This window comes from Solanum lycopersicum, chromosome 6 (genome assembly GCF_036512215.1).
Source record: "Solanum lycopersicum chromosome 6, SLM_r2.1".
NCBI lineage: Eukaryota > Viridiplantae > Streptophyta > Magnoliopsida > Solanales > Solanaceae > Solanum > Solanum lycopersicum.
The window spans coordinates 51,453,796-51,473,279 of NC_090805.1; the positions used below are offsets into that span (position 1 = coordinate 51,453,796).

Here is a 19,484-nt window from a genome sequence, read left to right on the forward strand (position 1 = left end):
TTAGTTTTTGGTGTAAAATCTTTTTATATAGTTTTGAATTTAGTTGATTTTCAATATAAATAATATTTTAAATATTGAGTGAAGTCGAAAGAAATAACAATCAAAAATACATTTTAAATATTATTTTTTACGAACTTTGTATTTGAACTATTAAACATTTGCAATTTTTCATATGAACTATCATCAATAATTTATCAAAACATGCTTCGAAGCTTATTAAACTAGGTCCTTAAGTTATTAATAGTTCAAGTAAAAAAAATAACTTGATAAAAAAAAAAAACACAAACATTTCGTAGTTTAATAGATACTCACAAAAAACAATATTTTAAATGTGTTTTTACTTTTATCTGAAAAAAAAAATACAAAATTTTACCATGGTAAAAATTAGTGGTCAGGAATTAGCAAAACAGTTCTCCTGAATAATAACGGTGATCTTCAAAATGAGAAAAACAATGCTCATTCTGCATGCTCCACCCCCTCCACCGCTATTCTCGGCAACTTGCCTCTCATCTCTCCTTTCTACTCCGGCGCCGGCAGCAACCGTTCTCCTCCCCACACCGGCACGACGTAGATAAATCCGGTGACTTCGAGAAACCACATCATACAAACGCAAGAACCAACCACGATCAAATTAATTTCTTCTATACGGGTAATTAATAATCACATTTTTTCTCTTTCTTTTCCGACATGTTTTCCGGAACCCGAGATTATTGCACTAAGTTATTATGATTCAGCCCTCTCAGCGTACTTTGCATTCTCTAATCTTTTTCATTTTCGCCGTTTCGTGTTTTTCCCCTACATTGTATCTGATTTGGGTGTTTTTTCAGATTTTCTATTCGATTAAGTGGCTGTTGTTTTATGAGAAAACAAAAAAGAATTATTTTTGCTGCAGCAATTTGGAGTATAAATTACATGTATATGCGATTCTGAATTTTTCTACTTATTTACCCCTATTATGTATCACAGGGTGCTTCGTAGTTTGCTTAAAGTGGAAGAACTAGTTTTTTAGTCATATTGTAATGTTCATTAAGTGAGTAAAGATTCAAAATTTCTTCAAATTGAGGAAATATATTGTTTGGGTGTATTTTCAAGTATGCATTGGAAATGTTGTGACAGAAGAAGGGTATCATCATGCTCTTGAATAACAAACAGAAGTAATGAGTTTTGAAGAAAAAAAAGGAGATGTAAATTGAAAAATTGTTGTATTGTTATTAAGGAATATGAAAGAAGGCAACGGGCAAGAGGAATTGCCATCATCACCATACAGGGTATTACAGCAAATATCCGAGGAAGCAGTAAGAGTGGCTGGTGAGGCACTGCAAAATGTTTACTCTAGTAGCAGTTCAAAATTTTCCACAACTGGGGTTGGACATAGAAGAAGTCGTAGTGAAACAGTGACTTCTTCTGTTCAAAGAAGTGGCAGTAACTTCACGAAATGGAAGTCTCAAATGCAAAAGACTTTGCGAAATTGGGGTTCTACTTCACAGGAAGACAGCTCGTTTTTATCCTTTAATCCTGAGGTTTTGGCTAACCAAAAGAGACAGTGGTATCAGCTTCATTCCAAAACCTCGGTATGCTTCCTTCATTTTGGAATCTGAACTGCTTGTAGTTTTGTGTATGGCATTTTTTGAAAAGAATATTCTGAAATGAATCATATATCCTGCTTTTTTTCTTGCCTGTGATTTAGCTTTCCAGACATCTTGTTTTTTACCCTTGTCTTCTTTTAGAAGTAAGTTGCTTTTTAAAACTCTTTGAGGCAACATGGAGAATAATTTGTTGAATTTTCACATATACAGTTCTATGTTCCTTTTTCCCTTCAGTTCCTTTTTTTGGTCATCAAGTTCATAATTTTCATAATTATAACACGAATTGAGTATGTTTATACTCGCATATTTGAGAATTTGGTTGTTAGTTTAGGGTGGAAAATCATGAGAGGGTAATACATAAATTACGCTTGCTTGGATATGTAGTTTTTAACATAGGGACAGGCTCCTGTGACACCCCGATGTCCTATCATACAAATTAAAATGATTAAGAGAGAAGAGGTAAAGACTAAAATCATGTTGAGTTTATTAAACACGATAATGAAAAAATTAGACAAGAGATATGAGAGAAAGAAGAGATGCACCATTTTGATAAATCAACTCAAATCACGAAGATAACTTTACTAAATTTCCATATATTTTGATACAAAAACATGAAGTACATATGAACAGCTTATATGTCCTGCACATATTACTTATGGTCATTCCCCTCTAGGGAGTAGTAATAGTTGGATTGAAACTAGCCTTCAGCTCTGACATATTAGATTGCTCATGAAATTTGTAGAATCATATTTTACAAACACACAAAAATTCTGTGCAGGATTATAAGAAATATAAGGAGCTCGACTCGATTTTTGAGCACTTTGTTATCATCGGTCTTCATCCAGATGCTAATCTTGAGGATGTCGAGGATGCATTTGCCAGGAGAAAGAAATGGGAAGTACAGTTAGAAACATCTGACATGGTGGATTTCAGAATGCTTTCAAATTGTGGCCCTTCAGTTCCATCTCTAGAGCCTCAGGTTTGTCTACTTGCATAATTTTGCATATTTATGGTTTAGAAGTCAAATTCTGCTTATTAAACGTGGGGCAGTTATGTGACAAGGGATAGCATAGCAGTAAGGACCCTCAAGCTTCAACCTTAAGGCTGTGGATTCAAGTCATCATGGGAATAAAGTAGTAACTTTTGAGTTTTCTTGGGGGTGGGTGGTGCGGCTACTAGTATCCTGAAAGATGCTCGAATGATTAATATGTTCGGAAAAAAGATAGCTTACTCATAATTAATAAAATTATTCAAATTCAACTTTATTTCACATCCCAAATTGATTCAGTTTTAGACATCGGTGCAGTCCTTCAGCTTGTTAATCATATAATTTTTTTTGTTGAATAAATGGATTTTTCTCTCAAAATATGGTCAAACCTATTTTGTGGTACACATTTATTTTAGATATGATTTCAGATTGCTACCAAGCAAAAATGTTCATGGTTGTTGATTCTCCCTTTTCAAGCTTGTATTTGTGAGTTGCAATTCATAATTTATATTAGTATAAGTTGGTATTTTGCTCAATAGGTTTCCATAGTTTTACGTCATGGGCTTGGGCATTGACATTCCAGTTATACTTTTTATTTCCTCAAATATTATATTGAAGATCAGATTTTTATTTTCTCTTTAAGTTGGCAAGATGCATTTTTCCTTTCATTGCTATTAGGTTAACAGTTGATGCTGTTATTCTGGTAAAAGTGGCACACTTTTCTTTGATTGACTACTACGTTTTGTTTCCAAGTGCACTGTTTTCTTATTTTCTTCTTATTATTCAGTGTCCATTGTATTTTCTTCTTATTATACTTTTCTTCCTCTTAGCTGTGGAATGTAACTCTAAGTAATCCTCAAGATGTTGTGTGTTATTGATCAAGAAGAGTATCATCATGATGTATGATGGATGAAATTTATTGGTCGTACATTCTCACTGTGTATATATATGTAAATTATCCATTTTTGCTTCAATAATTTACTCATATCTAAGTTATATGGTATGATACATTTTCTTGCCTTAGAATTATCCCCCTTTTACTTTCCTCTCTCTCCCAGGTTCTATTTAAGTATCCTCCTGGAAAGAAGCTCGCTATGCGTTTGAAGGATTTGGCAGCATTTTGCTTTCCTGGAGGTGTCAAGGTGTAACTTGAGGCATTCTACTTCTCAACATTATTCCTTATAGTCGAATTAGTTATCTATCTTGCATGCCTGTTCTCTTGTTTACTTGTATCAAATGTATCAGTCAGTAATATTGTGACAGACAGTTGCAAATAGAAAACGTCTTGAGCTAGCGTGAAAACTAACTATAAGCATGCAGGGAACTTAGCATTACATCAATAAAATTGTTATCCCTAAAAGGGTCATAACCAATTTAAAGCCTCCTATCTAGACTTTATACTTGATGATGCCCTTTGGGGTTGTAAATCCCACCCCATCTGCTTTTGCTTGATGGGTTTTCTGGTGTGAATACACAGTTTCTATTATTTTAAAAAAAGGAATGGTATATGTACAAGGAAGGAGATTCCTATATTTGGAGATAAGAAGATAAAATGAAGTCTGAGGGTACATATCTGCTGACTTTGTGTTACAAATTCTAGTGGAAGTATATTGAGTACAGGGCTAAGTTGTTATTTTAGAGTAATGATCTGTATGGTGACAATTCAGCATTTACTTCACCTATATTTGTATGAGATTTACATTGTTTAGGGTCCAGCAAAAAGAGTTCTCTCTCATCACGTGTTTTCTTTGTAATACAGGCACATGTGATGGAAAGGACACCGTCATTTAGTGAATTAAATGAACTGGTCTACGGGCAGGTCCAGTCCAACAATATTTTAGGATCCTTTCTGAAATTATAATGCTTTTTGCTCCATTTTATTTAATTAAGGAGTAAACATGAGTTCTCTTCGTAGAAATAACTTATTTTTCCTTTATCTCAGGAGCATTTAGGCAGAGATGACTCGTCGTTCGTATTTTCTCTTAAGGTAAGCTCAAGTAATTTTCTAAATACACGACCTTTGGATAAACACCTAATTGGTTCAGAACTCTGGTTTTGTGCTCTTCGGTGCTTTATAAGTACATTAATTCTTCATTTTCATTCCTAATGACAGCAATTTTATTCATTTGGTAGTGTCTTTATTGAGTACTTGACATGTATTTTCTTCTGTACTGTACGATTTTCCCGTAGATCATTGTGGAACTTCTACTTTTGGGGTTTTCAATTAATGAGACATAATTTTTTCCCCCTTTCACATGTGATTAAATTCTACCCTCCTAACAGAGCTCTTCAATTCACTTGCTCCCTGAAATCCACTATTGTTATTTTTATCTCCTCCTCCCCCTCAATGACTACCCACCCATTTCCAATGGCTCTATGAAAGTTTCTCCACCTATAAGCCACTGTTATCAGATAAAAGAATGAAGATTTCAAGAAGAAGAAAAGACGTCTTTGTATTTCTTGATGATTTTGCATCCGATGAGAATGAGTACTTACAATAAGTCATATGTCTAAATAAGGGAAGAAAACATTACATAATCAATTACAATCGATATATATTAATCTACTCCTACAATTAAGCTAGGAATCAATCTGTTAACACTCTCCCCTCAAGTTGGTGCAAAGATGTCCCAACATGCCAAACTTTTAATTTAGTGTTTGGGAAGTTCATTTGTTGAGACCTTTGCTAAACACATCAGCTAATTGCTTTTCTGATGATACATGGAACAAACTTAAGACACCACTCATAACTTTTTCTTTGATGAAGTGTCAATCAATTCCAATGTGCTTTGTTTGGTCATGCTGGACTGGATTATGAGTTATACTGATTGACTACTCTAAGTGAAGGGCACGTGACCTGTTTCTTCTACTGTTTGTATTTATTGCTCATCTTGTTTTCTTGAAGATGATTTTCTCAATTTGCTATATGTGGTCAACCTTAGGTTTTTTGCTAGCTTTTGATTTTTGCCTTTATTTCCCTTGTGTTTTATGTTCGGTTGTCTATCTGCCTGTGAGTTCAAATTAGTTCTTGTAAAATATTGAAGTTACAGTACGTCCTTTTCATCAGGTGGCAGACAATGCTACCCTTTATGGTGTATGTTTACATGTACCAGAAATTGTTCAGAGACCACCAGCTATCTATGTTTCTTCATCACCCCCTTCCCAGTCATCAATTGGTCGCAGTCGGTTTTTGGTTTCTGCACCTCGCTGTTATTGTCTTTTGACTAGATTTCCTTTATTTGAATTGCACTACGAGATGCTGAACAGGTTAGCGCTGAATTCTTTTCATCAGCTGTTCACTGGTATGGATAAAGATGAATATTGAATATTCTATGTCATTGACTATATTATATTCATTTGAATGCAGCGTAATTGCACAAGAGCGCCTGAATAGGATAACACATTTTGTTAGTGAAATAAATCTCACCGATTTTATCCCCTCTGCATCGAAAATGAATGATGCATCAAATGCAAGCGTTAATTCCTCTTATAGGGATGATGAAGCAGATTGGACATCTTCTGCAATACCAGTTGACAGTGCAATTGCTCTTACTGCTGCTGCAGCTGGGATAATCTCAGACGATGAGGTTCCCTCATCATCATCAAAGTGGGAAGTTTCTTCACCTGTAAGTGTCACTGCCAGTGAGGCATCAGATCATAGTCAAACAAGAGGATTTGGTAAGGATGGGGGAAGGAACATCCTTTACGTTGATGATTGTGGCTCTGAAGCTTCAGAAATTCGATCTGATACCACTGAAAGGGTTTATGGAATTCAAGACAATTACCGAACCCCTGAGAGTGGGCCTTTTGTCTTCTCAAAAGTCCATTCATTGGAGCGTTTTGGAAGCTTTGAATCCTTATTTAGGTGGTCAAACATTTAATATTCTTTCTTCTATTACAAGGATAGTCGAGTTGACTAAGAGCTTGTTTGGATTGGCTTATTTTAGATGCTTTTAAGCACTTTTGTAGTGTTTGGGTAAAATAAAAAGTGCTTTTAAGTCAAAATAACAAAAATAAGCCCTAATTTATGGCTTGTTGCTTATAAACCATAAGCTATAAGCCCATCCGAACCGGACCTAAATTTCTGGTATGAGGTGCTCCTTATTTCTTTCCTGAATAGTCATATCTTTTATTTTTTTTCTCTTTTCTTGTTGAATGGAGCATTATTGTATACTTCTTGTTTCATCTTTGTATGTTATCCAGCATATATGAACCATAAATAAACATTTCTCCTCATATTGTACCACTCTATTTAAATTAGTCAATAAGCTGTTTTCTTTTGGCAGTTCAGCACGAAGTATGGCATCCGAGGAGGAAGATGATGACTTATTTTTCAGCAATGACAAGGATGCTGGGTGTGAGATGATACTGGAGTGGGCTAGAGTCTGTAGTCTTCTTTTCCACCCACAGATATTCATGTTAGTGTTTTACTCACCTATGAGTTCCCACCTCCTCTAATTACTTAATTGGTCTCTTTTGTAGGAGAATAAGAATGATTTGCTGCAAATAGTTTGTAGTTATCATTCCTTGTCTCTTCCACCACGAGGAAGTAAGATCACTTTTCAGCCACTTGAACATCTGCCGGCTATTCAATACGAGAGAATTTCAGTTTGTGAACTCGGAATTTGTGAGAAACATCTGGGTACAAGTACGAATGATTCAGATGATATTGCAAAGGTTAGATCATTTCTTATTCGTTTCTTGGAATTGAAATTTCTTTCTTTATAAATGATGGCAGCTATTATTTTCTTAGGTAAATTTCCATTTAGCCGCTGCTGAGGAAGCTGTTGGACTATCTCTATGGACAACCGCAACAATATGTCGTTCACTTTCAATTGAGACTGTAAGATTTTCCTGTCTCAGTAGTTCTTAACTGTCGACTACGTGGCTTGCCAATTCCCAACATACTCCCATGACCATCTTCAAGCAAAGTGTTTCTATTTCTTTGAACTTATTTTAACCTGGGTGGTTAAACAGGAAGTGGTGCAACCCTATTTTAAGCTGACCTGACACATCATTTACTAGGCCAACTAAATTCTGTTTCCATCAATTAACTTTAATCAGTTATCAAGCATCACAATCAGTTTTAGTTATGATTTTATTCAACTATTATTTTTCTTAGGAGTGGATGGTTGAAAGCAAGTTTTTAGTGTAAACTCAAGTATCATTAAGTTTTTTTTAGCTAGTAGTATATTTTTCGTTCTATAGTTTAGTTACACTAGATATTATAAGTATCATGTCATGTTTCAGTTGCAGTTGACTCAGCTGTATGACCTTTGAGGACGTCTTCATCTTCTTTTTGGTTTATTACCAGTCTCTTTTTTGCATTAGTAACCATTACTACAAGTTTTTGTTGAACCATGGAGAGTTGTTAATTATTATTCGACAAATATAATCCCCAAGAAAGATTAAATGAAGTAATTGATCCTGCTTTAGTTTCTAAGCTTTATCAATGAAAACACGAACATTCTCTGGTCAAAATATGAGGTAGACACTTCTCTAAAAAATTGCCTACATAAATATGCTTACTTGAACAAACTATGCCTGTATACACAAAAGTGCATGTTTACATACAACCGCAGTATGTATTTATCTATTCATACATGTATTATGTATGTAGATAGGTGTTTGTGTATTATGTCGTATGCACATGGATTCCCATCTTCAATGTACCCAAAAGAGGACACAAGAACGTTTCATTTCCTTGAGGGTGGAAGTTGGAACCTTCGAAAATTGTTTGCTTGGATCTTCAACTGTTATTACGGAAAAAAGCACAATCAAGAAAAGAGAAAAAGGGAGTTGCCTCTTTTAACATCTCCATCTTATAATAAAGAATTCCATATCATATATTCTACATTCCAGTTTGATATATTCTACATGTTTATGATACCATTTCAGTTTAATATCAATTAAAAACTTTGTAATTTGTCTAAACAGAAGTTCCATCTTTTGACAAGTTTGAGACACGATTAGGACATGTGCATGTCTATCATTGCCATGTAGTTAAATAACTAAAACAATTTGGTCACATCTGACTCGTGTGTGTCCTCTATGTGCTCAGCATGGATGCTTGGCCATTTAGAAGTGTCTGCACTTCATAACTTTCATTGCATTTGATTGTGAACTTCAAATGACATTCATTATTCCGTTTAACAAGTAATTCCTCTTTCAGATATTGGCCTTAATCACTGGTGTGCTTCTCGAAAAACAAGTGGTTATTGTGTGCCCCAATTTGGTAATTTGTGATTTATCCATATCCATATGCGTTTGGTATTTCTTGAGTTTCCTGAACATGCAAAATCTGTCCTACGTCAGGGCCTCATTCATTTTCTTATTTTGCAACGAGACAGGGTGTTCTATCTGCTGTGGTGCTGTCTCTGATTCCCATTATTCGCCCATTTCAATGGCAGAGTTTATTCTTACCTGTACGTTCTGTATCATAGCTATTACTTCAGTCTATATTTAATGTCGGTAATCTTTGTTGATATTTACCGTGATGTACCACCATTGTTTCTATTTTAAATGTTCAATATGTTAATCGACGTTTGAATGAGTACCTGTAGTTGTCATTTAATTTTCACTCTGTACAGGAGTGTTGCTTGTTCACAACTATTTGTCTTCCCCTTGGTGATATTGAATTCTTGATTGCATGTTTTTCCTTACGTTATGGAATTCTAGTTGAATAAACTCTTTAAGTTTATATGTATAAAAACCTGCCGGGACTTGTTGACAAGATTATGAGTTGCATTTCTTATTATGGGATTCGCCGGAGTATAAATGAATTAAGTAAATGTGCAGGGAAATGCAAACTTTAGCATATGAAATATGGATTTTGATAGACTAGCTTTTAGAGAGGAGCACTGTAGTCCTACTTGTGAAATTTTAAGCTACTCATTCATGAACTTATGGTAACCCATGCAATACAATAAGAAATTCATCCTCATAGTACATCACTTTTGATTTCTTCTCAACATTATCTGAAATGGAATTGAGTTATGAATTCAAGGGGTAACATGGTTGTCAAAAAAAAAAAAAAGGGATAACATGAAGAACCTGAAAATGAATAAAGAACTTAGGTATGAATCTGAATTTTCTTTAATAGGAAAGTGAATTTTATTGATAAGGAATACAAAGATAAGAGGATGAGTAATTGCCAAAATTAAAGTGGGAACTCTGTAATTAATGAAGCATTCCTACCGTGTTTATTATTTGTTAATGAGATATGATGTCCTAAAATTCAACAGCACATTGAAGATAGGAAGACAACTATATTCCTTAACCTTCAATCATAGAGTTGCCGGTTCCTCTGGCTCTTTTTTGCTACAGCTTTGTACGAAGCTAAAATTTATTCTTAAATCATTAATGATCACGTAAAGAGTTGTCTACCTCTGTTTAGTCATGAGGTTGCATATTTTCACATGCCTCTTTTTCTTTCATGGATGATGTCTTTTTTGTATGTTTGCTCCAACTCTATGCTTTCACGAAAAGATTTTACTGTCTTTAATATGAAGAGAAATATATTGTCATAAAAAAAAATATGAAGAGAAATATATCAAATTTAAAATCTCTCTTGTATGAAACAAGGGACAAGTTTCCAAAATTTATTATGGTAGTAGGTTTCAGCAAGTCAATATGTTTGATTGTACAGAGTAGATCTACTAAAATTTTGTTCAAATATTGGTATTCAAAGAAAACCTCGTAAAGATGTCGTTATCAGGTATGATAATTACTAATATTGGAATTGTTAATACTTTACTTCCATTTCTGATCATTGGAGAACATTATATGTACATGTCTGTGTGTGTGCATGTGCGTGTCTTTACAAATCTGTACTCACATTCAATATGAAAGAAATGCATCTTGGACCTAACTCAACCCAGTAACTTAGCTCATGAGGGGAGAATTGTCCAAGACCATGTAAGGAGACCAAATTTTCCTAGGCCACCAATCTAGGACTCAACAGTCAACACATTACTTGGAAGTTGGAACTCAAATGTGCAATATTTGTATTTGTAGATCTATTAGGATATTTTAAATCTAATTGATCAAGTACACAATATTACCCCTTGAATTTCACACGGCCCTTCAATGATGTGACCATAATAACTTTGATGCAAAACATACATTGAACCATAAACTATTTTTTTTTTTGGAGATTGGTAATGTTGTGTTCTCAGCAGGAGACTGAATCATAAGCCATTTGTGATAGAAAGCTTCTCATGGTAGATTGGTACTGAATTGCACAAGAACTTAGCTATGCAGCAATTTATGTGTTTAGCTATCTTTTTTCATGATTTTAATGGTCATGATACTGAATGCTGTGCTCTCCATATTTCTTCGTCTCCTCAAGTTACAATCATCAATTGACTTTGTTTTTTATCAGATTTTGCCTGGGAAGATGATGGATTTTCTTGATGCTCCCGTACCTTTCATTGTGAGTTTCTTACATGTTTTCTCATGCTTCTTAAGATTGTAAAATATAACTTATGCTATATATTCGGTTTATTGTACTAGACGAGTCAATTAAGTGCCTGAATCAGTCAAATGAATATGCCTGCTCTTTCTCTTCTGATTTTAGTATCTGTTTGACGTATGCGATAATGTTCTTTCACCTGCTTAAAGTGGGAAGTTTAAGAATAGTTTTGTGTTGCCTGACTATTGTCCATGTAAGATAATGTAAGATCTTTCAATTTTAGGTGTACTAGCTGATATATCCTTCCAAATCACATGTGGTTGAAAAAAGGAAAAATTGAGCCTTAGGATTTCTGGTTTGTACTCGGAGGAGAAACTGCAAATCATATTCTAATTCCATCGTCTTCTTTGTGACCAATGATTGACAGGTTGGGCTGCAGCACAAACCAACTGACTTGAAGATGAGAAGTGCTAATCTTGTCCGTGTTAATGTAACCAAAGATCAGGTTGGTTCATAATAGTTATAGTTCATGGAAGTATTTAGTTTATCTGGTAAGTAGATTCAGCAAATTTTCTCTCTAGAACTTCGCAACCCCCCCCCCCCCTCCCCACAATATGTTTCTTCTTTCTCCTTTTTATTAGTCTTTACTACTTTGGTTTCGTCTTTAGTTTAATGATTTCTAAATGATTATATTAAGTGAAGTTCATCAGTTGATCATTTCCATACTATTGTTGTCGGAAACGAAGATACTTTGTATTTTTCTTGTGCTTTCCGAGGGCATACAAGTTATTCTCTATATTTCTGATGTTGTTTAATGTAATTTTTCTCAATATTGCTAAAACTTGGTTGTCTTAGATTTCAAATTTTTCATCTTGTTATTTTTTTGATGGGGCTGCAGATAAAATCTTGTTACTTGCCTCTACTTCCTCGACGTAAGCAGCTTCTATCAGAACTACGGCCAATCCATGCCAGATTGTTACATGAAGAATCTGTTGCTCAACGGCGCCCTATATACAGATGCAATGAAGTACAGGTATCTGTCATTCAACTTTTTTTAATGTAGTGCTTTGCCTGAGATTTGAATACCCTGGAATTTTTTCCTGTTATGTCACTGTGAAGTCATTTAACTTTTTTTCCGATGGTCCAAATCTGAGTATACTTTATAGTGGATCACTTTTCCCATAATTTGTAATAGATTGTTTTTACCTCTGCTAACTCCTTTTTAAAAGATAAGAAATAGCACAAAGTTAGTACTGGAATTTCTGTACAGTGAGCAAAATATGGCCCTCTTCTAATCCTAGAGAGCCTCTATCAAACCAGAATCTGGAACAGAGATTGAATGAAGAATTGCTTTTTCTTTAGCGGGAATGGCGCCAGAGTTCTAGCAAAGATTCTGCCTCATTTACATATTACTTATTACATTAAAAGTGAAATAACATAATACACTCTAACCTGTTCACTCCTTCTTCAACTAGGTGTTAAGCTGCTAATAATCTACTGAAAGGATTCAAATGGCGTGGGAATCAGTTGTCTGTCTTCTGCCTGAATTATAAAAAATGTAGTCAATGAAACACATGCTCGATGTTTACTTATGGTTCCCGGTAGTTCTTCAAGTTCAAAATATTTTGTAGAATGGCCGAGGACTTTTGAAAAGCTGATGCAGTTGAAAAGATTTGAAAGTTATCCCTCAAACATTGTTTAAATCTGCTAAAAGAAATGTCACTTTTTCGAAATCTTATTTTGAATAAATGGAGCTTAACTAGCCAGTCACATATTTAGTTTTGTCTTCTATCTTCACTTGCACCTTTACAAGCCTAAGTCTGAATTAAGATGTGGCAAGCAGCGGTAGAACCAGCATTTTCACCAAGAGGTTCAAAATATGAAGGATTGAACACACCGAGAAGCCAAAGGGGATTCAATAGCGCTACTATATATACATAAAAAATAATTTTTATCACATATAAACAGTGAGATTTTCTGGCCTTTCCTGGCTCTGCCCCTGATGAGAAGGATGAGGAATTTTGAGACCATATGAAGAGTTCAGTCTATTTCAAGCGAGGACAAAAACGGGCAGTGTAACTTAAGTTTTGTAAACATATCAATTTGAACTATATTGGAAGTGTTGCATGTTATATCACTATAATATCGTGATGATTGCTATCCTTTCGCCATGTACAGCCCAAATTATTTCCTTTTTCTTTGGTCGGTTGAAGTAAAAAGTCCTTTATTCACCCTCAAAAAATGTGTTATGATCAGGTCAAAAAATATAATGAGAAAATTGTTTTATGTACGGGCTAGTTGATTGTAAAAATGGTGCATGTGTGACAGCTGCCCTTTCTGAATTGTTTTAATTCTCCCCCTATGCTTTTCTTCTTTTATGTTTTTGGTGTTAAAGTATGACTAATCTCCAGGCTGAAGCTGCAGCACAATTCTTGACTGTTATGCGGCTCTATTTGGAGTCTCTTTGTTCAGATTTGAGGTCTCATACAATAACTAGTGTACAGTCAAACAGTGACCGGGTATGACGGGTTTCCATTTGACCCTCACAATATTTTGGTATGTTGATCTAGAAATGAGTAGTCTGAGTCCATTAAGCTTCTCTTATTATTTTGTAGGTTTCAATACTTCTAAAAGATAGCTTTATTGATTCTTTTCCTGGTAGAGATCAACCTTTTGTGAAGGTAAATATATTTCTCCGTTATCTGTAAGTGTTAGTTATTTAATTGGCTTTTCAGTTACACTTGGCCTGCTTAATATTACATATCACTCCTTTTGAAGTCATTTTGATGTATTCTTAAGTGGCATCAAAAGCTGAATTCTGCTGAATAGCGCAGCCTAATTTTATGTGGCAGTCAAAATCGATGCTCAGCACAGTGTACAGTGTATTGTGGTGTTGGATTGGAACTTTGCTTTTCTGTTTCCACTGACTAATTATTTTAAACAACATACCCAGTAAAATTTCACCAGTGGGGTCTGGGAAGGATACAACACAGACCTTACCACTACCTTGTGGAGGTAGAGATGTTGATTTTGAAAGATCCTCAGCTCAAATGATTTTCACGCAATCAAATTGGATTAACATGTCTCGTTCATAGTTAACATTTCATTTTCTCATGACTGGGGATGTCTCCTTTTTCATTTTTTTTGGCATTATATGGGTTTTCGTTAAATTACCAATAGGAGCTCGTTTCTGCCCCCTTTAGCTATATTGCCTCCAGGATGAGCTTCTACTCTTTAATCTTGACCACGACGCCATCAAAAACCTTCATATATGGTGTTCAAAAGCATGACAGCAGAGCACCCAATTTTTTATATGTAGTTAAGTGTGAGAATTAAGCTATGGTAAATATGGATGACTTTGGCTAGGCTAAATTTTTGCAAGAGACCAACATCACTTCAGTTGGGTGTATATTATAAGTTGATAAAGAATACTAGAAAACAACTCAGATAAGATGCCAGCGATCTCTCTGTAAAAAACAAGAATATCTTTTTTACCTATGCCTTGCATATCAAATTCCACACATGAGGAGTGACTTAATCTAGTTTCAGTTTGGTCCATGTATGTGATGCTTTTTATTCATAAAAGCTTTGAATAGTCAATAACCTAGCAAGTCCTATTTGAGTCGAGATTATTAGTTCATCAATGCGATGTCGCTGATGGCTGTACTTGTCAATCCGTTTCTGCTCATCGACTCCCAAGATTTATTCTCTTCCTTGTTTTTGCAGCATTTTGTGGATACACAACTTTTCACTGTTTTGTCAGATGCTCGTCTTTCAAGCTATGAGAACGAGTAGTACATTTTGAAGAAAAGACGTGCTTGAACTATTTGTTATTTCAGATAAGAAGCGCAAGAGGACATGGCTCATTACTGTCAATATACCAAATGTTGTAGCATAGGAAGGCGCTGTGCTCAGGCGGCAAGGAGCAACTTTATTCAGGCATGATTATGATTACATTGACAGTTCTTTCTTCCAAATGTTGAATGTACCAATAGATACTATCATAGGAAAAGAACTGGCAGTCTGAATAGATCGATGGAGCGAGTTCTTCTGTAGCATGATCGGAGAAGTGAGAAAATAGCCTAAAATCCCCACCTTTTTTGTGGGATTGGCAGTCTTAAGGCTGATAACTTATATGACTTAAATATGCAATTGTAATTAGTGTCATGATTTAGTATGAATCCTTTTTGGTACTATTTGTTTTTCAAACTCAGATTCTTCTAATAGTCTACTAAAGGTTTCTCACTTACTTTACTGTGTGACAGTCGAACTTTTGAAACTCAATCATTCTCACTCTCCCTTTGCTTATCTAATCCCTCATTTTCTGGGAAAGATGGCATGATTTATCAGTGTATTTTAACACGAGATAGCAGATTACTGTATTTCGTTTTTTATGTTAGTTAATTATGCATGTCATGAATAGTTAAATGTAGTAATTTTGGTTACAAAAGGAGCCTCAAATGATGTGCCAATATCTTACATAGAAGCTGGACGTGACTCAATTCAATGCTCAAATGCAGTAACAATTTATAAAAAGCAACGGCAAAGTGGAGCGTTTGACATGAAAAAAAACATTGTAAACAAATAAAATTATTAAATGAACTAAATCTTCACGTTCGAAAAATTTCTTTCCTGTATACTACAAGTTTATTACCAACAAGGCTGATCGTAGTGGATTACTTAGTATTTATACATCTTTAATCAATCAGTAGTGTCGGGAGTTACTCCACGTATTGCTTGACGTAAAACGGATAGTGGATTTGTTTCTGGATGATAAAAGCACCCTATACGAATTTGATAAATTTTTACTCTATGTGAATTTGACAATCTTTACCAGCGTATTCAAATTTGGTTAGACTCTAAACGTGGTATCATTGAAGTTGGAAAACCAGATTATTTTTTAAGAAAAAGAAGTTTGGTATGTTTCTTGACTTTTTGAAATCTTGATCAGCACCTCGTGAAGAGGAGCTCTTAAATTTCACGAGTTTCTTCTTTTGTTTCACAAACATGTCTTAAAATTCTAATTTTGAATTCTCTTCAACCCCTTTAAATACCTCATCAAATTATTTCAACAAACATTCCATTATTCTACTTCAAATATAATTCTATGGAACTCAAATTCCAATTCTATTTTCTCTGTTTTCTACTCTGTTTTATTCCCCTGCTACAAGCTCAAAATTTTCGAACTTATATAGTACAATTACATCCACAACATGCATCAACAAGAACCCCTTTTAGTTCTAAACTTCAATGGCACCTTTCATTTCTTGAAAATTTCATTTCCTCAGGCGAAAACTCGAGTTCTCGCCTTTTATACTCTTACCATTCTGCATTCGAAGGTTTTGCAGCTCTTCTATCTGAAAATGAGCTAAAGGCACTGAAGAAATCGAATGACGTGTTATCGATATATCCGGAGAGGAAGCTTGAGGTTCAAACAACATATTCTTATAAGTTCTTAGGACTTAGTCCTACGAAGGAAGGTATGTACATAGTTTGTAATATATATAAAGTTGAGGAAACAATGAGTCGTAAGGCTTTATTTATTGAAAGACTAGTGTGACGGAGCCAGAAATTTATATAACGAGATTTGAAAAAGAACACTCGAGTGTCACACGTAGGATTTAAACATGTGAATTAAGGCAAATTCTTAAACCCCCTTACAACTGCTCTAGAGTCATTTCTTCTTACTTACTTTTATACTGTCTTTGTATTTTTATTTTTTTTCGAATAAGGTACTTGGTTGAAGTCTGGATTTGGTCGAGGCGCGATCATTGGAGTTCTTGATACTGGAATTTGGCCAGAAAGTCCAAGTTTTGTTGATCATGGAATGTCTCCTATTCCAAAGAAATGGAAAGGTATCTGTCAAGAAGGGAAAAACTTCAATTCTTCAAGTTGCAATCGCAAGCTTATTGGTGCAAGGTTCTTCCAGATAGGACACATGATGGCATCAAAGATATCAAAATCGATAGATTTTGTGGAGGATTATGTATCTCCTAGAGATTCTGAAGGTCATGGTACACATACAGCATCTACTGCAGGGGGAGCTCCCGTTCCAATGGCGAGTGTGCTTGGAAATGGAGCAGGGGAAGCTCGAGGGATGGCCCCTGGTGCTCATATCGCGATATACAAAGTTTGTTGGTCCAGTGGTTGTTATAGTTCTGATATACTTGCAGCTATGGATGTAGCTATCAGAGATGGAGTAGACATATTGTCACTTTCAATTGGTGGTTTCCCTGTTCCGCTTTTTGAGGATACTATTGCTATTGGCAGTTTTAGAGCTATGGAGCGTGGAATTTCAGTTATATGTGCTGCAGGAAATAATGGTCCAATTCGAAGTTCAGTAGCAAATGAGGCTCCTTGGATTGCCACTATTGGTGCTAGCACACTTGACAGGAAATTTCCAGCAATAATTCAGCTAGGTATGTTGCATTTTGTTTTTTAAAATGATATTTCGCCTGTTTCCAGCCTAAATTATATGTGTCCTCCATTCATATTTTCCTACAGGTAATGGCAAGTATGTGTATGGAGAATCCTTGTACCCAGGGAAACAAGTTCATAATTCTCAGAAAGTTCTTGAGATTGTTTATCTCAGCGATGGAGATAATGGAAGTGAATTTTGCTTAAGAGGCTCTCTTCCAAGAGCAAAAGTCCGTGGAAAAATCGTTGTATGTGATCGTGGAGTTAATGGAAGAGCAGAGAAAGGTCAAGTTGTTAAAGAATCAGGTGGTGTTGCCATGATCCTAGCAAATACAGCAGTAAATATGGAGGAAGATTCTGTCGACGTACATGTCCTACCTGCAACATTGATTGGTTTCGACGAATCAATTCAGTTGCAAAGCTATATGAACTCAACACGAAAACCAACAGCTCGAATCATATTTGGAGGAACAGTTATAGGAAAATCCAGTGCACCTGCTGTAGCACAGTTTTCTTCAAGGGGTCCAAGTTTTACTGATCCTTCAATTCTCAAACCTGATATGATTGCTCCAGGTTAGTTTTGATTGAACCTACAATTCTCTATTTAGATCATATATTAAAATGTGAGCTCAGATTAGGGGTTCGAGCTGTGGAGTCGGTCACTGAAGCTTGCATCAGGGTAGACTGCCTACATTCGCACCCTTTGGGGTGCAGCCCTTCACCACACCATGCATGGAACATGGGCTGCTCCTTTTATATACATGTGAAGAAACTTTAATAAATAGTGTAATGTTATGTTTTGAACCTATATCTTTGTAGAACTTAGATTCTTGAATCCGCCTCTGCTCCAGGTGTCAACATTATCGCTGCTTGGCCGCAAAATCTAGGCCCTAGTGGCCTGGCTGAGGATTCAAGAAGAGTAAACTTCACCGTCTTATCAGGAACTTCAATGGCTTGTCCTCATGTTAGTGGCATTGCTGCACTACTCCATTCAATTCATCCTAAATGGTCACCAGCTGCAATCAAATCCGCGCTAATGACAACTGCAGACACAACAAACCATCAAGGAAAATCAATCATGGATGGTGACACACCAGCTGGACTTTTCGCTATAGGAGCTGGACATGTAAATCCTGGAAGATCCGATGATCCCGGATTAATATATGACATTATTGCAAAAGACTATATCACTCACCTTTGCACTATTGGTTACAAAAACTCAGAAATCTTTAGCATTACTCACAAGAACGTTAGCTGCCACGACGTTTTGCAGAAAAAGAGGGGTTTTAGCCTCAATTACCCCTCTATATCCGTAATCTTTAAGGCAGGAAAAACAAGAAAAATGATCACAAGGAGAGTGACAAATGTGGGGAGTCCTAATTCAACCTACTCAGTTGAAATTGTGGAACCAGAAGGAGTTAAAGTGAGAGTTAAACCGCGACGTCTGGTATTTAAACGTGTAAATCAAAGTTTAAGTTACAGAGTTTGGTTTATATCAAGGAAGAGAATTGGGACTCAAAAGAGAAGCTTTGCAGAAGGACAATTGATGTGGATCAACTCCAGAGATAAATACCAGAAAGTTAGAAGTCCTATTTCAGTTGCATGGGCATCAAAGAAGTGAAGGCTGTGCCTATTTCATGAACACGGGAAATAGGCAGGTTACCTGCTATAACATGTTAACATATACTGATAGTATAAAAATTCTTTATACTGTTAAGTATAGAGAGTAAGTTGAATCTATTAGTATATATTTTAGCAGCACCAAAGTTTCATTGTCTTAGTTTCAAACATTTAATTAAAATTCTATTACTATATTATATTAACACCAACGTTTCATTGTCTTAGTTCATTTAATTAGGATTCTATTATTATATTGTATTAGCACCAAAGTTTCATTGCCTTAGTTCTCGAACATTTAATTAGAATTCTATTACTATATATTGCATTAGCACCAAACTTTCATTGTCTTAGTTCTCGAACATTTGATTAAATATGGTTTGATGTACGAAAAAAAAATCTCAGATTTAAATCCTCTTCATTATTTATTTTTTTTATTTCTCCAAGAATCGAATACTTGCGA

The 19,484-nt window shown here is 35.3% G+C and overlaps 2 protein-coding genes and 1 long non-coding RNA gene across 6 annotated transcripts; 2 read left to right on the forward strand and 1 right to left on the reverse strand.

Annotated features, from left to right (window-relative positions):
* The first annotated feature begins 406 nt into the window (after positions 1-406).
* On the forward strand, positions 407-15,236 carry LOC101261930 (uncharacterized). 4 transcript variants are annotated; one of them, XR_742138.4, is made up of 19 exons: positions 407-649; positions 967-1,571; positions 2,365-2,565; positions 3,633-3,716; positions 4,334-4,393; positions 4,517-4,561; positions 5,642-5,841; positions 5,942-6,439; positions 6,861-6,957; positions 7,057-7,251; positions 7,328-7,417; positions 8,195-8,809; positions 8,925-8,999; positions 10,958-11,008; positions 11,415-11,492; positions 11,886-12,020; positions 13,399-13,506; positions 13,603-13,668; positions 14,714-15,236. XR_742138.4 is itself a non-coding variant. In XM_019214598.3 (19 exons), exons 2-19 carry the CDS (start codon positions 1,221-1,223, stop codon positions 14,878-14,880), a joined length of 2,451 nt encoding a protein of 816 aa, XP_019070143.1. In that variant the 5' UTR covers positions 411-649; positions 967-1,220; the 3' UTR covers positions 14,881-15,236. The 4 variants fall into 4 exon arrangements, 3 of the variants coding, with proteins under 3 accessions (XP_019070143.1, XP_010323069.1, XP_004242536.1); XM_019214598.3 differs by having other exon boundaries at positions 411-649; positions 8,747-8,809; positions 14,827-15,236; XM_010324767.4 differs by having other exon boundaries at positions 412-649; positions 8,747-8,809.
* Positions 15,237-16,064: 828 nt separating this feature from the next.
* Positions 16,065-19,368, forward strand: LOC101261631 (subtilisin-like protease SBT1.2). Its single transcript, XM_004242487.4, has 4 exons — positions 16,065-16,467; positions 16,720-17,406; positions 17,492-17,977; positions 18,256-19,368. Exons 1-4 carry the CDS (start codon positions 16,095-16,097, stop codon positions 19,023-19,025), a joined length of 2,316 nt encoding a protein of 771 aa, XP_004242535.1. The 5' UTR covers positions 16,065-16,094; the 3' UTR covers positions 19,026-19,368.
* LOC138349017 (uncharacterized) lies at positions 17,983-18,736 on the reverse strand. Its single transcript, XR_011221545.1, has 2 exons — positions 18,600-18,736; positions 17,983-18,447 (listed from the first exon to the last, which is right to left on the reverse strand). It is a non-coding gene; the product is annotated as an uncharacterized lncRNA (long non-coding RNA).
* Positions 19,369-19,484: the final 116 nt, after the last annotated feature.